Below are 24,114 nucleotides of genomic sequence, written 5' to 3' on the forward strand. Positions count from 1 at the left end.
TTATTTTACTCTTTTTGTAGCCCTCTGACTCTTCTCACGTCACAAGTGATGATGAAAGATTTCTTCATAACCTAATATTAGAAGAAAGGGATAAAGAGAGTTTCACAGCAGTTGTCATTACAGGTGTACAAGCACATCATATGCAGTACTTGAAAAACTTCTTTCATCTGTGGACAAGGCAGCTGGCGTAAGTTTGTGATTTAAAAGATTTGACTTATAAGTGGACTACCAATAAAATCAGATAATTATGAATTACTTCCTTTTTGTACTAAATCATTGGCTTTATTCCTGTTGAGGCTATTGATACATATTTTGTCGATGCCACAGTCTTCCTAGCTTAGTGATTTTACGGGAACTAGCAAAACTATATGGGGCTCTCATCCAAACAAAGATGTTTACAAACATCAGTTTCAGTGTGACTTGATAATTGGTGCACAATTATCCAATTCTTAATAGCCTATTAAATTTAATCGTTGTATTTTTAATGTAATAATGATAGATCTAATTATTAATAACTTGAGAAGTTACTGTTCTCACAGCTGTGCTCCGAACCTTGATACCTAGCTTTATGTTTAGTTTTTAGGGGTTTGGTTTTTGTTTTGTTTTGTTTTGTTTTGCTTTGTTTTTTAAATAAAAAAAATAAACCCAAAAGCTGCTGCTTCATCCCAGTTTAAGAGGGGAATGATGCTGTCCACTCAGTACTGTCATGTCATCGGTGGGCCTGCAGAGCTTGGAGATGTGGAAGTCTGTGATACTTGTGAATCGTGTGGGTTTATCTGTTAAGATGGTGGATCTATCTGTGAATGTAAACTGAACGATGAAGCCCATGGCCCAATTTTGAAATCTGGCAAACTACAGAACTTCATTTTGAAGCTATAATTTTAGTTTTGTGTTACCTATATTCTAACAATAATAGTAGATAATACTTTATATGAGGATTAGTATAAGGATTAGATAATACCTTATTATTTGAAAGATTATTCACTGTTGCATATAAGAACTGAAACTCTTTTTAACCTTATGAAAACATAGGGTACCTCTACTTTTAGAGGTAACTTAGATCCCTCATTAACTTCTAGGTGCTCTTCAGGTGAACACCCACACTTAAGTGCGTGTTAATTCATTGCAGCAATTTCTTGAAGTGAAAGAACTGCCTCCGTATGAGATGAAACCCAGGTGCAGTTGTTTAAGTATATGCCCTGTAGCTTTTACAGTAAAACCGATCAGATGTAGCTTCCCAGTGCTACACAATCCTATATCCCTATTTCAGCTGCAATGGCCCTTTTTTCCCCTCAAACGCCTCCACATACCCTCCTGCCACATATGCATGATACCAATTTCATTCTGCTCTAATGGACAACAGCACAGCCCTCATATTGTTTCTGATGCTTTGAAGTGGAGCGAGGGGAGATGAACCCCCAAAATAGTTATGTCTTAAGGCCATAAGATCACCCTTTCAGGTCTGGAGGAGATGCAGACAAAAAGCTAAGGAGTTTGGACATACCAGTCTGCTCTAAAGTCTTGAGCAATGAGATGATGAGGAGCTTTCGCCTGGGAACCGTTTCTCCTTGGGGTGTGTTTAGTGCAGTGGATGTTGGAAGAAAAGCGATTATAAGCACTTGCAGGTGCATTTTACTTCCTTCGTGCATTAAGTCCCATTGACTTCTGTAATCTAATTTTGCCTGCAAGCCACCACCCTGAAGTTTAAGGGCTCAGTATTTGGAGCTGGAAGAATTAGCTAGCTTGCTGAAAAGTCAAAGTGAATGGGGTTAAGTTCCTCAGTTTTCTCAAACTTCATATCTCTATGAAAATAATCTCTCTGATGGTATGTTTTTTTAGTTTCGTAAATGAACACAGGTGCCATTAGAAAATAATGTTTACAAATAGAAAAATTCCCTTAGATGCAGGCCACATCCATGACTATTGCCTATATTCAAAGGGGGTATCTTTACTTTTTTTGTAAATAACTTAAGGATAGTGATTGTTAAATGCTTCTGTTACTATTAGTTGGTCAATACAAAGCTGATGTCAGAAACTATATCTGGGAAGCTTTTTGGCTCAAGTTATTTTTAATATCCAGAGTGCAGAACAAATTACAGTAGTTTTATTGGTTTGCACTTTGATGTAAAGGATCTGTAGCAATATAACAATCGTCATTTTTTTCCACTTATGTATTATTTCCAGTTTGCAATGTTTCTAATTATTTTATCAAAATTTGATCCTAATACGATTGTGCATGAAGATGAGTGTTGAAAGGAGTGAAACGGAGTCACTTCCTTTAGTAAGTCTTCTGTACCAGGTACACACATTGTCATGGAGCTGATTTATAACAATGCAATGAAGCAGTTATATTTTAATAAATATATGAGTTTATTTAGATTTTTGCAAATTATTATATGCAGTTTTAAAATTTCACTTTCTGAGGTGTATGTTTCATTTAAAATGTATTTCAGACATATCTATCACTATTATATCCATGGACCAAAAGGAAATGAAGCTAATGCTGTAACAAAAGATCTAAGCCCTTTCAACAACATCGACATTCAGGTAAGGGATTTTATACTTACTCCTAAAAATTCTTCTTTGATGACAGTTTATTTCATATTGTGCCTGTTTCTCTTTAAACCTGCATTCGAACTACAGCAGCATTTAAATTAATGTAATTTAATTTTTAAAAAATAGTACTATTTATCATTGCAACATAGGAACTAATTCGTTTTGCTAACAGTTAAGATAAATGTCTCAAATGCTACTTTAGGTTTTTTGGTCTAAGGAAAATCAGCTTGTTTTATTTTTTTTCTAGATTTCAATGTTCGAAAAAGGAAAAGCACCAAAGATTGTCAATCTTAGGGAGATCAAAGATGACATGCAGACATTGTATATAAATACTGCAGCAGATAGTTTTGAGTTTAAGGCACATCTTGATGGAGACGGTATAGTGGAAGGCATCATTCGATATCATCCCTTCCTGTATGATAAAGAAACATACCCTGATGATCCATCTTTTCCATCAAGTGAGTGAAATGTTTTGCTCCTTATCTGTCCTGTTGTAGACGATCCTACTGCTCTAAGCATTTTAATGAAATAGAAGCTAGAACATTTTAAATTGAACTCTCCAATTATCTAATTTGGGTTTTGGTAGAACAGAAAAGTTCCTGTCCTTTTGGATGAACAATCCTGTGAGCCAATAGGCTGTTGTGGTAACTCGTTCATGTAAACCTGATTTTTTTACATAACTCCATCTGATTTCAAACTATAGACTGTTATGGAAGGCAGTCTGAATGACACATGTCCACTTTCCTGACTGTTAGATCTTTGCTCTGAGAAAGTAATGAAAGACCAGCAGTTTGATTCAAGAGATCCTAACATCAGAATACCGCAGAGGACAACACATAGTCTAAGTCCTTAATTTAAAAATAGTTTTATCCAGTCTTGATGAGTTTTTGGACACTAGGGTTTTAAAATAATTTGTGTTGGTGTTTTGCATTCTTTTGTTTTGGTTTGGTTTTTTTGACAAAACAAATCTTGAGTTTAATTGTGACAAGATTTTATGATATTAGAAGAACATCAGTTGAAACTAAGGAGAAAAGTAATATTCAAATTTGAAGTTTGCTCAATCCCTGTTTAAATTTTTTCTTCAGTTTTTCTGCTTGGTATTTCTTAAACAGAAAAAAAAAATCCTGATATTGTATATACCTAGCTTGAGATCATGTGTACTGCTGCTGTGGCTATCTTAGTATAGTGTAGATGGTCCTTAATTTAGACTGCTCTGGTTTTGGATATTATATTAGTTTTTTAAAATAAATTTATTTATGGAGTCTGTCTTTTTTTTAATCAAGAATTAAAGGATGATGATGATGATGATGATGACTGCTTTGTAGTAGAAAAGAGTGCCAGAGGAAAAAGGCCTATTTTTGAATGTTTTTGGAATGGAAGATTAATACCGTACACAACTGTGGAGGAGTAAGTTGTAATCTGCTTCTACAATGTAAACAAATCTGTTTCTATTACGTAAACCTCTCTTTATAAGAAAGAGTTTTAATGTCTTTCTCCTTTTGTTTAAGTTTTGACTGGTGTGCTCCTCCCAAGAAGAGAGGATTGGCACCAATTGAATGCTACAACAGAATTTCTGGTGCGTTATTTACCAATGATAAGTTCCAGGTCAGCACAAACAAGCTCACTTTCATGGATCTGGAGCTGAAACTAAAAGATAAGAATACTCTGTTCACAAGAATCTTCAATGGACAGGTGATCATTTTATTCTGTTAAGTATTTCTTCTTTGCAAATTTTAATGCACATGGTATAGAAATCTTGACTCGGTGGTCATCTATTCATGTCACCCCGTTTCTGAAGAATTTTCACCTTGGGCACTTTTACAGGACTTTGCAGCAGACACTTTTTTCAGTTTTAGTGAGTAGTAAGTAAAGCTGACTCTTTACATCTGAAAAAATAAGATTTTGTCTTTTTTATTTTCTTTAACAATGACTTTATTTAGTTCTTATATGACAGTTTCTGTGGAAAGAACCTCTTCATAGAGGAATATGGATACTTTCTCTGGCTTAAATTATAGCTTTCCCAGAATATTGTAGTGTTTCCAAGCTGAAAAATACTTCTTTTTTTTCCTGAGTACAGTATTGCTGTACTCTTATAATTTTTCCTACTTCAGTATTCAGGTTTAAATTTTGTGATACATTGATAATATATGTTTCTTTTGTAATCTCTTTATAGGAGCAGCGAATGAAAATTGACAGAGAATTTGCTTTGTGGCTCAAGGACTGTCATGAAAAATACGACAAACAAATAAAATTCACAGTCTTTAAAGGAATAACTACACGTACTGATTTACCATCCAAAAGAATGCAGAGCCCTTGGGCAATATATGCTGCAATAGAGTGGGATGGGAAAACATACAAAACTGGACAGCTGGTGAGTTAGTTGCTCATTGGAGCTGGGGTTTTGTTTGTTTTGTAATAGAGCATTTGAACCCTATAAAAGGCAAATACTTTACATTTGATGCAGAAGTAATGTATTGACATTAATTATTGTCTTCTCTTTACAGGTGAAAACTGTTAAGACTCTTCCAATATTCTATGGAAGTATTGAGAAATTTTTTTTGTATGGAGACCATGATGGAGATATATTTGCCACTGGAGGAGAGGTTCAGATTGCTTTGGTAAGATATAAAAAGGATTCACATACTTTGTATACCTATGGAATCTTTAAACATATTCCTGGGTCAGACTTATTTAATGACTTTCAAATAACTGTTGAAAATTATGGTTTTTTTTTTTTTAAGATTCAGCAATCTAGAAATAATCAAGTGACTTAGTTATGTTAGTTTTAATGTAAATGTATTAAAATAATTATTTGTGATCAATTATTTGATTTATTTAAATTTGCATATGAAATGAGTGTTACCGTTGGTATCGATAGTATGTTGTGCATCCATTCTTAACCCTTGTGATTTCAGGGAATTTTAGAACAGTGTCTTGTGGAGTCACCAGGTAGTATTTGTTAGTATATTGCATTGTCTATGTCTGCTTGTCTAGTTCCTTGATAGAGAGGTATTTTTCCTCTGACATACTGTAATCTGACTGTTTATAACCACACAGTGTTTTTTTTCAGGAACCTCAGGCATTGTATGGTGAAATGAAAACTATTCCAATCTCAAAACTTGACAGAACAGTGTCTGACAAAGCTGTTAAAAAATACATAGAGGATGAAATGGCAAGGTAAGCTCTAAATTGTAGTTAATTACTTCTGGAGTTCCTAATAACAGTTTTAGTATTTCTTCAGGAACAAAAAAAAGTTCAATTTCATTCCCAAATGGGAAGGCAGTCAGCTGTTGCAGTAGAAAGAACTCTAAACCAAGAAGAAATCGTTTGGGGGGGGGGGGGGGGGGGAAGTCCCCCCCAAAAAACATAGCTTTGTGTGTATTCTGCTAAAGATAAATTACTCTTTTTTCACTCACAGAAAAACTGTTTGTTCTTTCTTTCACTAGACTTCCTGACAAACTGTCAGTAACGTGGCCTGAAGGAGATGAGTTATTACCAAATGAAACAAGATTTGCGGGTACACCAATAGGTATATTTTTTCTTCCCAATACTGAAAAGTAAAATGTCAATTTAAAAATGTATAATGAACTCTTGTTAAAAAAACAAGCATACAGAAGTCTCCAATTACTTATAATACGCAGCACATTTTAAAAGTCCATCATTTTTCTCTTTAAATGCAGGAGCATTAAGAATAGAAATTTTGAATAAAAAAGGAGAAGCAATGCAGAAACTTCCAGGTACAAGCCACGGAGGTTCAAAGAAACTTCTTGTTGAACTCAAGGTTATTTTACATTGTAAGTATTTCAGTATATTTAACTGAGTATTTATTATTGTAAAAATGCATAATGGATAATATATTTATTTGTGTATATACATATAATACATATTAGAATTTGATAGATACAGTTTTTAATTTTAAGGGCAGTATCCCATCAGAGCATGTAGTACTCCAGAGCCACATGTCATGAAGTGATAATTGCTTCAAAGCCAAATGTTTAATGTCTTAATGCTATATTATGATTACATCTTCTGTCACATGTAAGGAGGGCCTGTCAGTTCCAGGCTGTCTGCTTAATATGCACAAGAACGTGGTTAAAATGTTTCTGTAATTAACACAGCAATTCACATGAGCTGCGTAAGAGTAGGGATTAAATTTGTTTAATATCTAAAGTCTTTTCAGAATTCTAAAAAATCAAGTTTCTTGTGAGTTACTGTTTTGTGATTTCCATTCAAGGGTGCTTCACTTAACATTCTTATGTTGCATTTGTTGAAGAATTGTATTCTCTCTGAGGTGACTGAAAATATTCAGTTGTGTGTTGAACACAAAACAGTAAATTCTCTGAAAACTCCAATCCTGCATGTGTCAAATGTATCTGAAATTTATAGAAACTTTTTTGCCTTCTTTCTTTCCATATGCAATAGGAAAATCCAATTCCTTTATCTGATAGGAGTTGTAGAAATACCTTTTTGAAGCACTGAGATTACTGTAGGGATATGTCAGAGGAACCCAAATGGAACTATCTTAGCTTCAGTGTAGTAGACATGTGATAAGACTGCACGTGGTGCTTTAATGGCACCTGTTGTATGGGGGACTGTCTGCTGTGCATGTCCACTGTCCAAGGTATCGTGCTGGGGCATATAAAAGGTTGGGTTGAAAAAAACATGTTGACGTAATACAGATTATCAGATTGTATTTGGTAACAGCCAGGGGGACAAATCAGTGTTTCACAACCTTGACTAAGGTAGACCATCCTGACTTCAGAATGTATAAACTTGAAAGAGGCATGGTGTTTCTATTGTGTTTTGTCAGTGTTGTTGCTAGGAGAAATAACACTAAATTTGCTCTTTGCCTCGAATCACTGAAAAGTCTACGTTCGGACCTTCTGTGTCTCCTGACCACCAGTTGAGAGAAATTGGTACTTATAACTGTGTTTTCTGCTTCCTATCTTAGCTTTTGTCTCTCGTCAAGTTAGGAATCACTAGCGTAATACCCCTGATCTTCACCAGAACAATGAATAAGTCCTATAAGTGACAGTTTGGGTATGGCATACCTTTCAAACTGAGCCCTCTAACCTTTCTTATAATATAAAGCTCTCACTTGTATTAAAGCAGTTACACCCATACGAAAGCCAGCAGCAAATATCTTATAATGTACAAAAAGTTTCTCTTCTCTTTTGAAGAGTGAAATACCTGGCAAAATATACTGTGGATTACCAAAAGAGTCAAGCTATGAGAAACTTCTTATCTGGTCTGTTACTGGGGAGCCTTATACAAGGTTCGATTCAAAATTGGGGTTTGAATTAGGGTTCAGAGAATGATAAAGTCAAGGGGTCCGATGTGAATAAAAGGAGTAAACACAATAGGAGTTGCTGTTCAGATGTGTCTCTGTCACATACACCGTTGAATTCTCCCAGTTCAGGAAGGCTATGGCAATCAGCTATTAATATGTCATTGGAAACAAAACGACAGACTTTTTTCCTCTGTTTGTACCTTCCATGGATTTATATTTACTACAGCAGAGACATGTAGTTATCTGTTGTTTTCAGAATATTATACATGTAATACTTGTTCATATGAGAAGCAAATATTGGTGCTGTAGTAATCCTATGAGTAAAAGGTATCTTTTGTCTCAGAAGAACATTTGCTTTCAAAAGATTTGAGACAATAAACAAAAAATCTCCTGCAACAATAAATGAGAATTCTCTTCTGTTTCTGTGTGAGGAAAAACAACCAAATTTAAATAATTTAGCCTTAGGTTTTTATTTTTGCAAAACCCTAGAGTGTCTAGAAAAGCATAATTTCTTGTGCTGTTTCTGGTACACATAGTTTGCACCAAGTGCAGCCTTCCATATCTCAGTGATTGTAGGGATACTGGTGATATTCATAAATACGTTTGTGTGGAAGTGTCAAGAAAAGAACATGGTGGTTAGGAAGTCCTAATGGTGCTTTGTAGCAAAGCAACTGAAGAGAGATCATTAATCACTACTAACACAAAGAGTTTGAAGGGCTTTTCCTCTACCAAAGGAAAAAATTCAGAGATTCACAAGAAAGTTTTAAATCTTTGCATGTGGCTCCACTGAAATAATTTATTCTTGTTCAAATAAAACATCAGGATGTTTTTCGTCACAGAGATAACGACAACTTTGGACATACCTGTTTCTTGTGCAGAACTTACTCTTGGGATTGTGTCCTTTTTCAGAACAGAACTAAGAGCCCTGCCTTTAAAAGCCAGGGTTTTCTTGTTTGTTCTCTTACAAGATCCTATTTGTTTTGTCATTTTTGTGTAGACTTTCTTGACTTCCTATAGATAAATTTCCACCTTCGATTATCTATCTATATTGGGGCAATAAAAGAAGAAAGGTGTGCATCTTGCATAATACAGGGAGACTTCCAGTTCAACTTGGTGGCAGCTGATGCTGCAATAGGAAAACTGCACTCACTTGAGAAGTTCTGTGTTCTCAGTGTTAGTAACTACCAAAGGTGGAAAAAGCCCTGATATAGAGAATTGAATTAGCTCTTACTACAAAACACCATCACAATTTATTTTAATAACCTCATACTTTCAATATTACACATTCAAAGAAATACACCCAAGAAAATTGACACCTGTTATTTTCTTATGTATGTAGTTTGGTGCAAGAACAGGATCTGAAACTGTTGTACTTAGCTGTGTTTTTTTTTTACTGCATTTGGTTGTATTCTGTGTAGTCTTACTCCAGTCACGTTCTCTATTTATTCTAAATTATATTTTGAAAAACAAATATATTAATGCCTCTTGAAGTTTCAAACAATAGATCTTGTTCCTGTAATTAATTATCTTGGCTTATAGAACGAGTCACTAAAAAATTGTCTCAAGAGTTTCAGTGTGTCCTCTTGTTGAATGTCTTAATGCTGCAGAAGTACTTGTAAAGACACTGAATAATTTGCAGCAAAAAAAGGAGTGTTGTTTTTCCCTCTATTATATGTTCAGTCAACTGCACATTTTTATCATTGCTCAGATTTAAGCTAATTTGTTACGGTCATTTGTCAAGTTGATCAGTTGCCAGGGTGGAGTGCACAGCCTGCAACTGCTCAGACTTAACTGGGAACAGATAACCAAAGAGCTAATAAAATTCAGCTTTACAAACCTGGTGCTTTCAGTTGAATGTGTCTGAGCAATTTTTAATTAAAATGGGATTAGAGAGGGAACTAATTTTTATTTTTTTTTTAGCTGTAATCAATATGATTAGTTGTGAAGCTGAATTTATTAGATGTAGAAGTGATAGTAATACTTGAAAAAATGAAGAATGATTATGTAAAATCTAAATACATGTACCTAATTGTTTTTTAGCGCCTACTGGGAATAAAGAAATAATTTCCCATATCAGTCAGCATGGAGGCAAATGGCCATACTGGTTTAAAAAAATGGGTACGTTCACATATGCCATATTTTCAGTTTATTTATAATTCTACTTTTTTTTTTTGGCTTTCTAATTGTATTTGTATTTCTGTTTAGAAAATCTTCAGAAAATTGGGAACTATACCTTGAAACTACAAGTAGTGTTGAATGAAAGTAATGCAGACACTTATGCAGGAAGGCCTCTACCATCTAAAATATTTAAATTTACTATTATAGGTAAGAATTCCAGTCGTGCCAACTTTCTTTTATTTTAAAGTTTCTATTTGATTCATTATCCATCAAAATGATTTGTGTTTTAGTTGGCAGGTAATTTTCAGCACTGAAAAGTAGCATTTGCATGTCAAATATGAAGTAGATTTTTTTTTAAAAATTGTCTAATAGATTTTGATCTCACCTGTTTGCGTTGGCTCTGCTATACAGTTAGCTTTAGAAAAAAATAAAGTGTTGATGGAATCAAAAGCTTTTCCATAAAGTAAACTTTCCTAAATGTACTTAATAAAACTTTTACTTAATTAGAATCACCCTTTTTCCTCATTCCATGGGCATAAATATTCATAAAACTAGTGATCATTAGGCCAACTTTCATGTATAAACCACAGAGAGAAACTCATTCAGAAACAGGTTATGTATTTAAAATATTCTTACTGAGTTTGAAGTCTCCTTATTTTTTAATTAAAAGAAGAATTCTATGCAAAACTAAATTCTCGTTCACTTTAGTGGGTGTGTATCTTTGGATGAAGTGTCTGGAATACCAGAATAGAAATAATACTGTTTGATGTCATAATATATCTGATGTTACTCTCTCTTGCCATACGCTCTCCTATGTATGTATGTGGCCTAAAATAGTATGTGACGGATTATATCTTCCCAGGAATATTCAGGGATTCTGATTTTAATGATACCGTTGAGGACTGTAAGATATACAGTGTACAGTTACATAATGTTTCTGGTGCAGCCTTGTTAGTCCTGTTTCTCTCATCCTCTAAAATGTTAAATTTATTTCCTAATTTATTTGTGTGTATTTATCTGTTAGTGGCTGGTTAGTTTTTGTTCATAAGCCCTTCTCTGAATAAGTTTTATTTCTTTTTGCTGAAAAGCACCACTTCCGGGGAAAATGCACATATATTTATGACAAAGTGTAAAGCTGTAGACTAGCTTGCCGTTGCTCTTTCTGAAAATATGAAACACAATTTGTTTTTCAATTATAAAGCAGTGATGTGTTATCTGTAAAAGAGATATAGAATTTTAGAAAAAAAATCAGTACTTTTGATTCTGTACTTCATAATTCATCTTAAAGAAAATCTGTAGTTATTTACTCGCTAAATTAACTTGCAAAAATCCATTCTGACTATGGATTACACATCCCCTGCTCCGTCTTTTCACCAAGACTCATCTTTTTATGTACGTGTACTTGTATGTAGTAATGAAAAGATTTGTAGCCTACATACATTCAAAAAAATAATCTTCTCGTGGTCTCTGTCTCTCAGCCTCCGCTTCAAAAGGAAAAGCTTTGTTCAGCCCTTTTGCCATGCTGTTTTATAAATAGGGCTACTCACCAAGCATATGATTCTTAAAAATCAATTATTTTATTGGATAAGGCTCAAGCAAACAGCGCTGGGCGCTGTGGCAGCGAGTTTCTTCCCGCTCTACTGACAAGCCCAACTATTACAATGGCATTTCCCTTATTTATGCCCCAAAACTTTACATATTCATTCGATTTCACAATCAGCGTATACATAGTAATTTTCTAGCCACACCCCTCCCCACTTCGTATTATAATTAGCCAAAAAGTTCTTCTGAGTCTGCGTGGTGCTCTGTGGTGGTCGTTCGAGGGACCCCAAGATGAGGTAAAGCTGGTCTTCCTCAGGAGAACTTTTCACCTTCTTGTTCCTTTGGCCTGGGTCCGAGCTTTGAACCAGTCTCGGGCGGTTCTTGGATAGTCTTTCTTCATTGTACCATTGTTGAGGTAGTCACTGTTCGTTACAGCATACCGCACAAAAACTTAACCACATTTATCTTAAGACCATATTTGGACATACAGCTCATTAATCTATTGCTCAAGCATATAGATGCACATCCTACTTCTAGCTATGCTTAGCAATTTCTCCAGGTATCAATTTAATATACCTATATATGCATAAAATCATTCCTTTTTGTCCTAGACGAATCACCATATTTCTCACACTGTGACTTTACTGTTTTCTGAAGTGGCAAAAACCAATCTCAAATTAAACTAGGAATGACAGGGGAGGAAGAGAGTTACCAGCAGCCCCACAAGGGAGCGCTGGAAATGGTTGATGAGCAAAGTGGGGTGGAGCGGTGGGCCAGGAGTGATGTGATAGAAAAAACACAAAATCAAAAAAATGGGGCTGAAGTGGGCTCACCTCCAGCATTTGCATGTATGGAAGGAAATGTCTACAAGGCACCATTATGGAGAAATCCCCAAAACCCATTCTGGGAAATCAGCATGCTTAGATGCCTCTCTGAACTGCATGTACACTAGCGAATGCAGCGTGGGGAGTAAACAAGGTGAGTTAGAGACAGTAGGACTATGATCTTGCTAGAATCACGGAGACGTGATGGGACGGATCACATAATTGGAATGTTGCAGTGGATACAGGCTCTTTAGGAAAGACGGACCTGGAATTCGAGGAGATGAAGTTGCCCTTTGTGTAAGAGAACAACTGGAATGCATGGAGCTCTGCCTGAGGATGGATGATGGGCCAACTGAGATCTTAAGAGTGAGGATTAAAGAGCAAACCAGTATGGATGATACTGTAGTGGGTGTCTGCTATAGGCCACCAGACCAAGAAGAACAAGTGGATGAGGCCTTCTACAGACAGCCAGAAGCAGCATCATGTTTGCAGACCCTAGTCTTTGTAGAGGACTTCAACCACCTCCACATCTGCTAGAGGGACAACACAGCAGGGCATAAGCAATCCAGGAGATTCCTGGGCATCAGGGACAACTTCCTGACTCAAGTGATGATAGAGGAACCAACGAGAAGAGGTGCTGTGCTGGACCTCACACTCACAAACAAAAGGAAGAGCTCATGGGGGATGTGAAGGTTGAAGACAGCCTTGGCTGCTGTGACTATGAGATGGTAGAGTTTAGGATCATGAAAGGAAGAAGGAGGACAAAAAGGAATCTCTCACAACCACAGACAGGATAGAAGACTTTGGCCTCCTCAAAGATCTGCCTGGTGGAGTTCCATGGGATGAGGCCCTGGATGGAAAGGGGGCCCAAGAAAGCTGGTTAATATTTACAGATTACCTTCTGCAAGCTCAAGTCTGGTCCATCCCAATGAACAGGAAATCAGGCAAAAACACCAGGAGGCCTGCATGGATGAACAAGGAGCTCCTGGCAAAACTCTACACACACACACAAAAAAAACATACATAAGGTGGAAGCAGGGACAGGTAACCTGGGAGGAATACAGAGACACTATCCAAGCATGCAGGGATGGGGTTAGGAAAGCCAGAGTCTAATTGGGATTGAAACTGGAATCCCTGGCAATGGATATCAAAGGAAACAAGATGGGCGTCTATAAATATATAGGTGACAAAAAGACAACTGGGGTAAACATGGACCCACTGTTGAATGAGGCAGGAAACACAGGACATGGAAAAGACTGAGATACTGAACACCTTATTTGCTTTAATATTTGCTAGCAAGACAGACCTTCAGGAATCTCAGGCCCCAGACACTGGTGGAAAGTCTGGAACAACGAAAATATACCTAAGGTGGAAGAGGATCGGTCAGGAGGTACCTAAGCAAAGTGGTCATGCATAAGTCCATGGGCCATGATGGGGTGCACACATGAGGCAGAAAGAGCTGGCTGATGTCATTGTGAGGCCACTTTCAGTAATTGAATAATCATGGCAATTGAGAGAACTGTCTGATGACTGGAAGGAAGCCAATGTCCCTCCTGTCTTCAGAAAGGGCAAGAAGGGAGGACCTACATAACGACAGACCAGTAGTTCTGAGCTTTGTCTCAATCCCTAGGGAAGGTGATGGATCAACTAATCCTGGAAACCACTTCCAGGCACAGGAGGGACAAGAAGATCATCGGGAGTAGTTAGCATGGATTTACCAAGGGGAAGTCATGCTTGACCAACTTGATAACTTTCTAAGATGAAATGACTAGCTTGATAGCTGAGGGGTGAGTGGTAGATGTTGTCTAGGTAGACTTCAGTAAGGCTTTCAGTGCTGTCACCCATAAGATCCTGATAGAGAAGCTGATGAAGTATGGGCTGGATGAGCAGACAGTGAGGTGGATTGACAACTGACAGAACAGCTAGGCTCAGAGTGGTGATCAATGGCACAAAGTCTAGTTGGAGGCCAGTAGCTAGTGGTTACCCCTGGGGTAAGCAATAGGGTCTGTATTGGGTTTGATCCTGTTCAACATCTCTTCACTAATGATCTGGATGATGGGGCAGAGTGTACCTTCAGCAAGTTGGCTGGTGACACAAAACTGGGAAGAGTGGCTTATAAACAAGAGAGTTGTGCTACCATCCGGAGGGACCTCAACAGACTGGAGAAATGGTCTGGCAGGAACTTCATGAAGTTCAGCAAGGGGAAGTGCAAAGTCCTGTACTTGGGGAAGAACAATCCCATGCACCAGTACAGGCTGGCACCTGACTGACTGGAAAGCAGCATTGCAGAAAAGAACCTGGGGGTCCTGCTGGAAAACAAGGTGAACATGAGCCAGCAACATGCCCTTGCTGCAAAGAAGGGCAGCAGCATCTTGGGCTGCATCAGGAGTGTTATCAGGAGGTTGAGGGTGGTGATCATTGCCCTCTATTCAGCACTTGGCGAGGCCACAACACAGAGATGTGGATGTACTGGAGAGAGTCCAGCAAAGGGTCATGAAGATGATGAAGGGACTGGAGCATCTGGTATGAAGAAAGGCTGAGAGATCTATGGCTGCTCAGCCTGGAGAAGAGAAGATTCATGAGGATATTATCAATGTCTATAAATACCTGAAGGGAGGGTGTAGAGAAGATGGAGCCAGGCTCTTTTCACAAGGCACCAGTGACAGGACCAGAGGCAATGGGCACACGCTGAAACACAGGAGCTTCCCTCTGAACATCAGTAAACACTTTCTCACTGCAAGGGTGACTGAGCACTGGCACAGGTTGCCCCAGGGAGGTTGCAGAGTCTCCGTCCTTGGAGATATTCAGAAAAAGCTCTCTGGACATGGTGCCGGGCAACTGGCTCTAGGTGGCCCTGCTTGAGCAAGGGGGTTTGGACAAAATGACCTCCGGAGAACCTTTTCCACCTCAACCATTCTGTGAGCTTTTATCTACAGGAAGGATGGGGAGGAGACAAAAATAACCTACTTTCTTAGCATTTAATATTAAAATTGATATTTTTGCCACAAGTTTGAGAGGTAGAGCTAGCATCTGTTTAAAGAAGATCAAGAAAAAATATATGCTTTCAGGAGCCTCCTGTTTTTTCCATGAAACTAGAGGCCTTGAATGCAACTGCTTGAGGCAGAAGAACACGTTACAAAGAACTCTCTTCTAAAAGCTTCTGCAAAAGTATTATTGGCAGAATAGAAAGAGGTATTCTTGTATGATAATACAGAAAAAAAATTGGCATTACTTGAAAAGAGTAATTATTTAAACGTATGTCTGAAAACTTTGAAGTCTCAAGATACTTCTGTGAAGTTCCAAGAACAGGAAAAAAAGAGTCTTTCTCTGAATGAATACATAAATGAACTTTGCTCCTTCTTCATCTCTGTTTATCAAAACAAAGAGCAAATCTTAAAAGTTGCAAAGCTGAATTCTGTACTTGAAAAATTATTTTTCAGTAGTATTGTGGCTTTCCCCAGCATGGCAACCTTCAATTAAAGGTTCCTTTGGCCGTAACAACTGAATGAACAAATCTCAGAAAGGAGCATACACTCAAAATGCAGAAAAGAAGAATTAAAATCTAAACTGAAATCAACAGCTTTTTTGTCTGAGAAACAGATTTATTGATTTCTGTAACAGCAGGTTGTTGCTCAGTGTTTGCAGTTCTTGTGAGCAAAAAAATCATCATAAATACAAGTTAAAACTGAACTTCCTAAGTTAGTCTGTAAGTTTTGTGGTTTTAATTCAGACACATTCTTTTGGTAGTTACTCACTTCGACAGTGCAGAAGTTCTTTTACTGTTATTTTGTCAAATCGTTTTCCAGTTTTATCCTTCACTTGTAAATAAAATTGCAGAACACTGAAAGGTTGAGGTCTTTTTGTGGTTGCTGTAACTGTTAAAATAATTTTGGCCAATAGAAAGTAACATTTTCCCTCTCCCCATGATTTTCACATCTTGTGAAAAAAAGAGCTCCCTGATAATGAGATCTATAGGTAGTACAAGTAGTTGTTAATTTGAGTCCAAAATAATTTGACAGGATATTTATCTACCATTTAGTTCAGCACTGTATTGCTGCTTTTTTCAAATGCCTCTTGGACAACGTTTGATTCCACAGAACATTACTGCACTTTACAAGCTCACATTTGTACTGCTCTGTTCTCATTTTTCAGTGTCTAATTGGAGGCAGTCTAATGGGGACAGATTTCTTTCTCAAATACTCGTCATTACTCATCTTTATCTCTCAAATTTGGGATAGTTGCAGAACAAAAATGTTTTGTTGCATGAATGATTTTATTTTAACAGAATTAAAACAATTAAATGTTTAAGAAAAGCTGTCCACAAGCAACCTGTCTGCTTTCAGGTGCTGTATTGATGTGCTGTACTTTGGAAGCTTTGGCTGTCCTGTTATCTTTTTTATACTGTAGTCTACTGCTGTTATAACTACAGGTTTTATGTTAGCGTAAGTTAAAAAAAAAAGAGGATCAATCAATAAACCATGGTTATAACAGTATTCTGAACAGCCTATTTGCTTTGAGGCTGAAAATCACTTGACTTAATTGCAGTCTTAATTAATAAAAAACCAGTTGACACGCATAATTCCTTCTAAAAATGTATTATTCTTTTCTCTTAGAGGGCAAACCAGAGAAATTTTCAGTGGGTCTTTTGGAGCTTCCTTTTCAAGTTGGAGTACCTTTTAATATTCCTTTGGAACTACAGGATGAATTTGGTCATGCAACACAGTTGACAACTGATGTTAAACCAATTCTTGAAGCTAGGTAATTCAACCATCTCTCTCTTTTTTTTTTTTTTTTGTCCTTTCTTCATGTGACATTAATATAGTAGTTCTTTGGGTTTTGTCTGAGTGATATACTAGATACTCGTTGCATAACGTAACTGGTGTTTTTGCTTTTATTTCTATAAGAATATCTGAAAGTATCTTGTATCTTAGAACACTGTGATTATTTTTAAACTGTGTTTTGTTTTCTATGGATTTTTCTAGTGGATTGACATTGCAGTATGAAAGAATAACAACAGGAGCAAAGTGCATCATTAAGGGTGTTACTGCTAGAGGCTGTATAAGTAGTTGCCAAGGCAAGGTAAGCTAACCAATTTAAACTTGAAGTAATATAGTAAAAAAAAATAAAAAAAACAATGGGCAAATAACTTTTTTATAAAATGGATTGTCACATAGCATTGTCTAATTTTGGTCTACACTAATTACTACATGTATTTCTTGGGATATTTTCAAACGATCTCTTGCAGCTCTGCGTGGAGCAATTTATCTTTCCCACAGCTGCACTCTGTTAGCTGATGGGACTGGAGCTGGAGGGGCTGAGCAGCGCAGAGGTGTGTGGTAGAGTGTACCCAGCATGCTGAATCAGCTGTCTTAGTTTAAACTGGTGCTGAAATTGGTTTAAGCCAAATCATCCTGGTGATTTTTGCACTGAAATAGTATAGGGAGTAGTGAAATTTCATTCTTGTAGTTGAGGTGATGAGCGGTAATAGTTAATATGCATGGTAACTACTCGAGCTTCTCTAGATGTTTCCAAAATGCTGGTTTCATTTCTGTAGCAAATACATCTCATCCAAATCTAACCTGTTACTGATGGATTCTCAGCACCTAGTCAAGCTGTTAATTTACTGTAAAAAAAACCAAAAAAAGAGTTACATACTAAGAAGATTTATTTTATGAAACAGATTTTAATGCTTCTGATAAATATAAATTTGAAGATTTAAAAAAAATTATTTTAAAACCATGTGTATGACATATTTACACAGTATCTAACCAGGTCTTAATGCTTTGATTTAGTCTTGCAGTCTAGAATAGTGAAAACAATGCTGAGAACTCTGCTAGCTGATGGTACCTCATTATACTGTTGATACCATTGCTTAGAAAAAAGCAAATAATATTACTGGTGGAAAAATCTGTGAAGAGAAGAGGGAGCATATACCTGCTTGTTGAAAACGGGAGGGTGTTGAATGTAATAAGTTTTGTAGCTAAAGCTTTTAATATAAGGTGAAGGGCAAGAATAATGACAGAAGATAGAGGTGAATTATGAGAAATAAAGTGTGTAGGAGCAAAAGTGCCAGGCTGTAGCAAGACGTAAATTTGGTGGGGGGCAAGACCAAGACTCATTTAAGGGACTTGCGGTACAGAACTAATACCGTACTGTAATAATGGAAAAGAATGGGTGTTACCCTCTCATGTTGCTTAATTGCATAAAATGTCAGAGACAGTACAGGAACTGGCACTGAAAGTAGCAGCTCTAATTTATATTTAAAAAGGACTGTTTAAGATGGTAATGGAAAATAATGGCAAAAAGCAGGATGGTAGGACAACAGAGTAAAAACAACAGATAATATAAAAATATAAATAAAGTTTAATTTTCAGTGCTTAATTTAAATTGCAAAGCAGAGAAGAACATAGGAGAAATTTTGTCACCTTGAAAGTTGTTTTTGAAATGATAGCAGAACAGGTAAAATATCTCAAAGAAACAGCTAGTAATGGGATTCTGGAATGAATTCAGAAGGAGAAAGTGAGTGAGAGAACAAAAAGAAATAAATGGAGAGCATTGAAAAAATTAAAATTAACATTTTTCGGAGAAAGGAGCAAGGAAAAAAATGTTGAAGGAATATTCATGCTAAATGGTGAAGAGAAAGAAACTTGATTGAGATAGAAAATACAGAATATCACAGTTGTCAATGAAGGAAGCACTGATAGAGAAGGAGAAAGCAGACTTAGTTTACTTCGGTAGTCATTTGATTTAATTCCACCCAAACCAGTCAAGACAGAGAAGTATGTTTTGATTGTGGGTGGAGTTGAAGAGAAAGTTTTAGAGACAAATGTATAAGCAATATCAAGAAGACGGCTCCCTTATGGGATTTCAAATACATTCAGAAGAAGGGTGAAAAAGGGAGTTTACAAAGGAAAATAATATTTCTTTATTCTTTTAATTTTAAAGTACTGCAGTGTACATAGAAGCAGACTTGAAAGCAAAAGGAAGGTAGATACAGGAGTAATGAGGGATAAGGGCAAGGAACTTCCCTAGAGGACACAGATCTTGAAAGAATAAAAGGAATTAAGTTAAAGATGTAAACTAATTAGAGGCAGAAAATAGTGCAGTATTAAGAAGAAAGCATGAAGTAAAAAGTGAGTATTGCAGAAAAGGGGTTGAAACTAAAAGAGGGGGAGCATAGGAGTGTCTCGTGTGTGAATATAAAGCTTGACTGAATGAACTACGGAAGATTCCAACTTGTTAACGTTAAACGTCAGCTGTCGGCTACACTGGTTTCCTATGTTTTTATTTCCTACCTTATTTTTCCTTTCTTTTCCTCTTTTTTTTTCTTTTTTTTCTTTTCCAGTCCCCCAGCATGTAACTTTAGCATATTTTACCTTCATCTTTTCTCATAAGTCACCATTTGATTTAATAGAGCTCAAGTTGATATGTGTTACTTGGCTTGCGGGCAGACCAGTATGGAGAGTTTTTGTGCACCTGTGTGGCCAGTCATCAGCTGGGAAGCTGATGTGTTTGATGTGGCTGCAGTTGTGATGCACCTGCCCAGGCCTTATTGCATGTCCTCTTCTCTTACTCAGCAATGCTTTCCTCTGATCTACAATGTGTTAATGTTGCACATACCCTCTCAGGCATAGGAAGGGCATAAGACAGCATTCTGAAACCTTTTCAGAGGCAGCATTTCTGAATGGGTTAAAATGATAATTCATGAAATGCAGCTGAATATTCCTAAATATATAAAATATGAAATTCACATATCTGCAGAGCAACTAGTTTTTAAAGTTGAAGCTTTTAAGATTATTGATTAGACTGCTTCATTCTGTGATTTTTAATCTGAAAATCAGTTCTAGTGATGCAATTCTACGGCAGTTGTTTTTCTTATGGCCTTATTCAAAGATGAGATGGATAGTAATTGTGGTGCCTTGCTTCAGGCAATTATCTAAGGAATAATGAACACAGAACTTACAGACCCTTTCTTTAAAACTATTTTTTTTTAACAGGTATGTATTTTTCTAAGCAGGAAACCACAAGTTATGTAGCTGCTTTTAATGGTGTCAGAACCATGTAGTTTAGCATGCAAATCCTGGATTGAACATCCCTGGGAATAATAATGTGAAAAAGACAGATTTTTGTACAGGAAAAAAAAAAATCTTGATTCAAGTTGCAGTGCAAGAAGATTTACGTAGACTTCTGAAATTTGTCTCTGTATATGAATTGATGTGACTGTGTGATAATTTATGTTCTGGTTTTGTTTAAGGTTAATATTTAAAATATTCTTTTCATTAGAACTTTAATCTGAAGGTTACTCTTCCTGGTTTGAAAGAAGACACACAAATCTGTAAAATAAGATTGCAGCCTGGTAAGTATCCTTAAAATATTTAGTGAATTTCTGTTGAATTTTATTCTGACACTATTAATGAAATATTTCTCCCAAGAAGGTAAAATATTCAGTGAGGCATAAAAAAGGATATTCTAGCTCATCCAAGTGATGACTGAAACTAAATAAAGCTAACAGTCATTCTTGACAGGAATAACATCAAACTCAGAGCCCAATCTTGACGATTATTCTAGCAGATGGAATTTGTCTGCTTACTTGAGACTGTTTTTTCACTTATTTTTTAAAGTATTTTAAACCTTTTTCTAACCTAGCACCATTGAATTAATGAAATTTTTATCTTCTCAGTTTTCTTCAGCATTAAGCCCTTTAACCTGTACTAATCTATGTTCATGTGTTCTCCCTGTAGAAAATGTCTTGTGAATAGTGTAGGGGAGAGGGACCTGGGGGTCCTGGTGGACAGCAGGATGACCATGAGCCAGCACTGTGCCCTCGTGGCCAGGAAGGCCAATGGCATCCTGGGGTGTATCAGAAGGGGGGTGGTCAGTAGGTCAAGAGAGGTTCTCCTCCCCCTCTACTCTGCCCTGGTGAGACCGCATCTGGAATATTGTGTCCAGTTCTGGGCCCCTCAGTTCAAGAGGGACAGGGAACTGCTGGAGAGAGTCCAGCGCAGAGCCACAGAGATGATTAAGGGAATGGAGCATCTCCCTTATGAGGAAAGGCTGAGGGAGCTGGGTCTCTTTAGCCTGGAAAAGAGGAGACTGAGGGGTGACCTAATTAATGTTTATAAATACGTGAAGGGTGAGTGTCAGGAGGATGGAGCCAGGCTCTTCTCTGTGACATCTAGTGATAGGACAAGGGGCAATGGGTTCAAGCTGGAACATAGGAGGTTCCGCTTGAGTATGAGGAAAAACTTCTTTACAGTGAGGGTGACAGAGCACTGGAACAGGCTGCCCAGAGAGGTTGTGGAGTCTCCTTCTCTGGAGACATTCAAAGCCCGCCTGGATGCGTTCTTGTGTGATCTGATCTAGGTGTCCTGCTCCGGCAGGGGGATTGGACTAGATGATCTTTCGAGGTCCCTTCCAATCTCTAACATTCTGTGATTCTGTGATTCTGTGAATTAATAAGTGCTCATTCAGTTTTTTACTTCTGCAAAGGGGGGATGCTTTGGCATTTGGGATTGTGTCTGAAATTTTTAGTGTTACTTGTTGACTTTATCGTAATGCAAGAGAGGAATACAGCAGTCTGTAAGTCCACTGCCTTTACCAGAATTTTATGTTTTGTGGATGTCTTGATGATGAGGATTCCCTTATGTGATACCTGTTATCCCTTGTTACCTGGGTTTTTCTGGATTTGGGAGATAAGGTATAGTTCGAAGGCTGATTTTTGACTTCACAGATTATCAAACTTTAGGCTTTCCCATCTCATTTTGCGGAGAAATTGTGTACTTCAAGCTTTGTTAGACCAGCAATGCACAGCTTATTCCATTATGTTTTGTCTTTTGAGGAGTTAAGGCTTTCATGTAGAAAATGGGGTGGAACAGGCAACTTAATCCTTCCTTAGAATCTTTTGCTTTTGGCTATGTAGAGATGCTTCACTACCTCTTTCTTCTCATTGGACTTCTTGGCTTTTAAAGCTCTTTTTGAGGAAGGAGTGAATAAAAGCTATTTCAGTCTTTCCTGTTCTTCAACCAGTGAGTTTGAAATGGAAGTTTTAATGAATGGTGCATAAAGGATGTTTCTGAAAAATTACCTTCTGTGTTCCTTCAGAACTTGCATTTTAATAGTAATTTATTACTTCCTTCTCTTTTTTAAAACTGTTAAAATTATATGTTCCAGGGACTAGACTTACTTGAGGAGCTTCACTTTTCTATCCAAGTAATGCCGGCAAAATTTACTTTTACTTTTCTTTCCATGCAAGGTGTAGCTGTGGTGGCTTTGGTAAACTTCTGCACATCGTGATTGATCAGATATCTCAACATTAATATCTCAGCATTAATATCTCAGCTTTAATATGTTGGGAGAAAACTCCCAAGTTTCTTTTTGATGAATGTGAATCCGTATTGTATGTAAATAGTGCTGTATCATGACTATACACATTGTATATGCTGAAGTTCATGACGTTTGTCTAACTATTCCTTTCTGAATTCATTCAAAAGATTGGCAGGTGGTTTATATTGAAGGGCAGGAAGCATGTAGAACTTCTCAGCATAAACCAATACACTTGAATTAGGCTAAATTGTTTGTTACAACAAATATCTTGGTAGCTTGACTTTAAAAACTTTTTGAGATAACTTGTGAGATGCTGGATTTTAAGTTTCTGCTATCTAAAATATAACCAGAGTTCTGCAATTATGCATTTTTACAGGCCCTCCTCACCAATTGAAAGTAAAACCAGATTCTGAAGTTCTAAAGATTGAAAATGGTACAGCTTTCCCCTTTCAGGTTGAAGTATTGGATGAATCAGGAAATGTAACAGCACAGCCAAAGTTGATAGTTCATTGTAAGGTAAACTGCATTTTGTTATGTGTCATAAGGATTTTGATACTTGCTTTTTAAGGGTCTGGGAAAAGAGCCTATTTTGACATCTAGATAGAATTTGTTATCTTTAATAATGCTTTTAAAGTTTCTGTAGCTTGGTAGCCATAACTGACTCTCTTGCCTCGTCTATTATGAGTTGTTCAGTAAGTTTCAGAATCAGAGAAACCTGGCCTTAGAAGTGGAAAAGAAAATGATGTGAGGATATATAGCTACAGTTTCAAGGTATTTTAGGTCATACTTGCCATATACACTGATAAAATTTGTTCAGGAAAAAACTTCATACAGCTTACTTTTTGATTTGTTTAAAGATGAAAATAAATCTCTGGTGCCTAAAAATATTAGATAGGTCTATTATCATAAGCACTTAACTAAATTCAGAAGGGAATGCAGGTGTTACTGTGGCTTTTACAAGTAAAAAACTTTTGCCATTTTGGACCTGTTTTTTTTTAACTCAAAGTGACTTTTCCAGTTCTAGTGAAATCATCCTTCTCACAAGAACAAGTAAAAAAATAAAAATGTTTTTCCCCACTGCAAAATAGTCTGCATTCCATTTACGCTTTATGTGTGTACGTTCTCTTCCTGTAGACTGGGTCTGCAGTGGTATGATGATGTGTTGAACGTGGTATTTAAATTCCATTTAATGTGTGATTTTTAGAAAATCAAAGAAAAGGAGATTTATTTAACAACTTAATTTATTGCCATAATGGCAAGAGACTAGTGTTTATGTGTTAATACAAAACAGTTGAATAGATAGTAAATTTTACTTTTATAACTTCTTCCCTTCTCCCATACATTTTCTATTGGAAAAAGTATAGGAATTGATCTTACAGGCTTCTGGAAAACTGAAATATATCAAATTTATCTGTAAATAAGACTGTATATATTTGGACTTGTACAAATAATAATTTTTTG

General features: G+C 36.7%; 1 protein-coding gene across 1 annotated transcript in view; it reads left to right on the plus strand.

Annotated features, from left to right (window-relative positions):
• SMCHD1 (structural maintenance of chromosomes flexible hinge domain containing 1) overlaps positions 1-24,114 on the plus strand; it is a 67,386-nt gene that overhangs the window by 21,599 nt on the left and 21,673 nt on the right. The window contains exons 7-22 of the mRNA XM_010087348.1: positions 21-187; positions 2,454-2,547; positions 2,804-3,014; positions 3,840-3,963; positions 4,065-4,248; positions 4,730-4,927; positions 5,061-5,174; positions 5,627-5,733; positions 6,003-6,085; positions 6,237-6,350; positions 9,887-9,964; positions 10,052-10,171; positions 16,944-17,088; positions 17,313-17,409; positions 20,614-20,686; positions 23,030-23,169. Coding sequence (XP_010085650.1) covers positions 21-187; positions 2,454-2,547; positions 2,804-3,014; positions 3,840-3,963; positions 4,065-4,248; positions 4,730-4,927; positions 5,061-5,174; positions 5,627-5,733; positions 6,003-6,085; positions 6,237-6,350; positions 9,887-9,964; positions 10,052-10,171; positions 16,944-17,088; positions 17,313-17,409; positions 20,614-20,686; positions 23,030-23,169 — 2,049 coding nt within the window. The remainder of the gene's footprint in view (positions 1-20; positions 188-2,453; positions 2,548-2,803; positions 3,015-3,839; positions 3,964-4,064; positions 4,249-4,729; positions 4,928-5,060; positions 5,175-5,626; positions 5,734-6,002; positions 6,086-6,236; positions 6,351-9,886; positions 9,965-10,051; positions 10,172-16,943; positions 17,089-17,312; positions 17,410-20,613; positions 20,687-23,029; positions 23,170-24,114) is intronic.

Source organism: Pterocles gutturalis, unplaced genomic scaffold, assembly GCF_000699245.1.
Source record: "Pterocles gutturalis isolate BGI_N339 unplaced genomic scaffold, ASM69924v1 scaffold6466, whole genome shotgun sequence".
NCBI lineage: Eukaryota > Metazoa > Chordata > Aves > Pterocliformes > Pteroclidae > Pterocles > Pterocles gutturalis.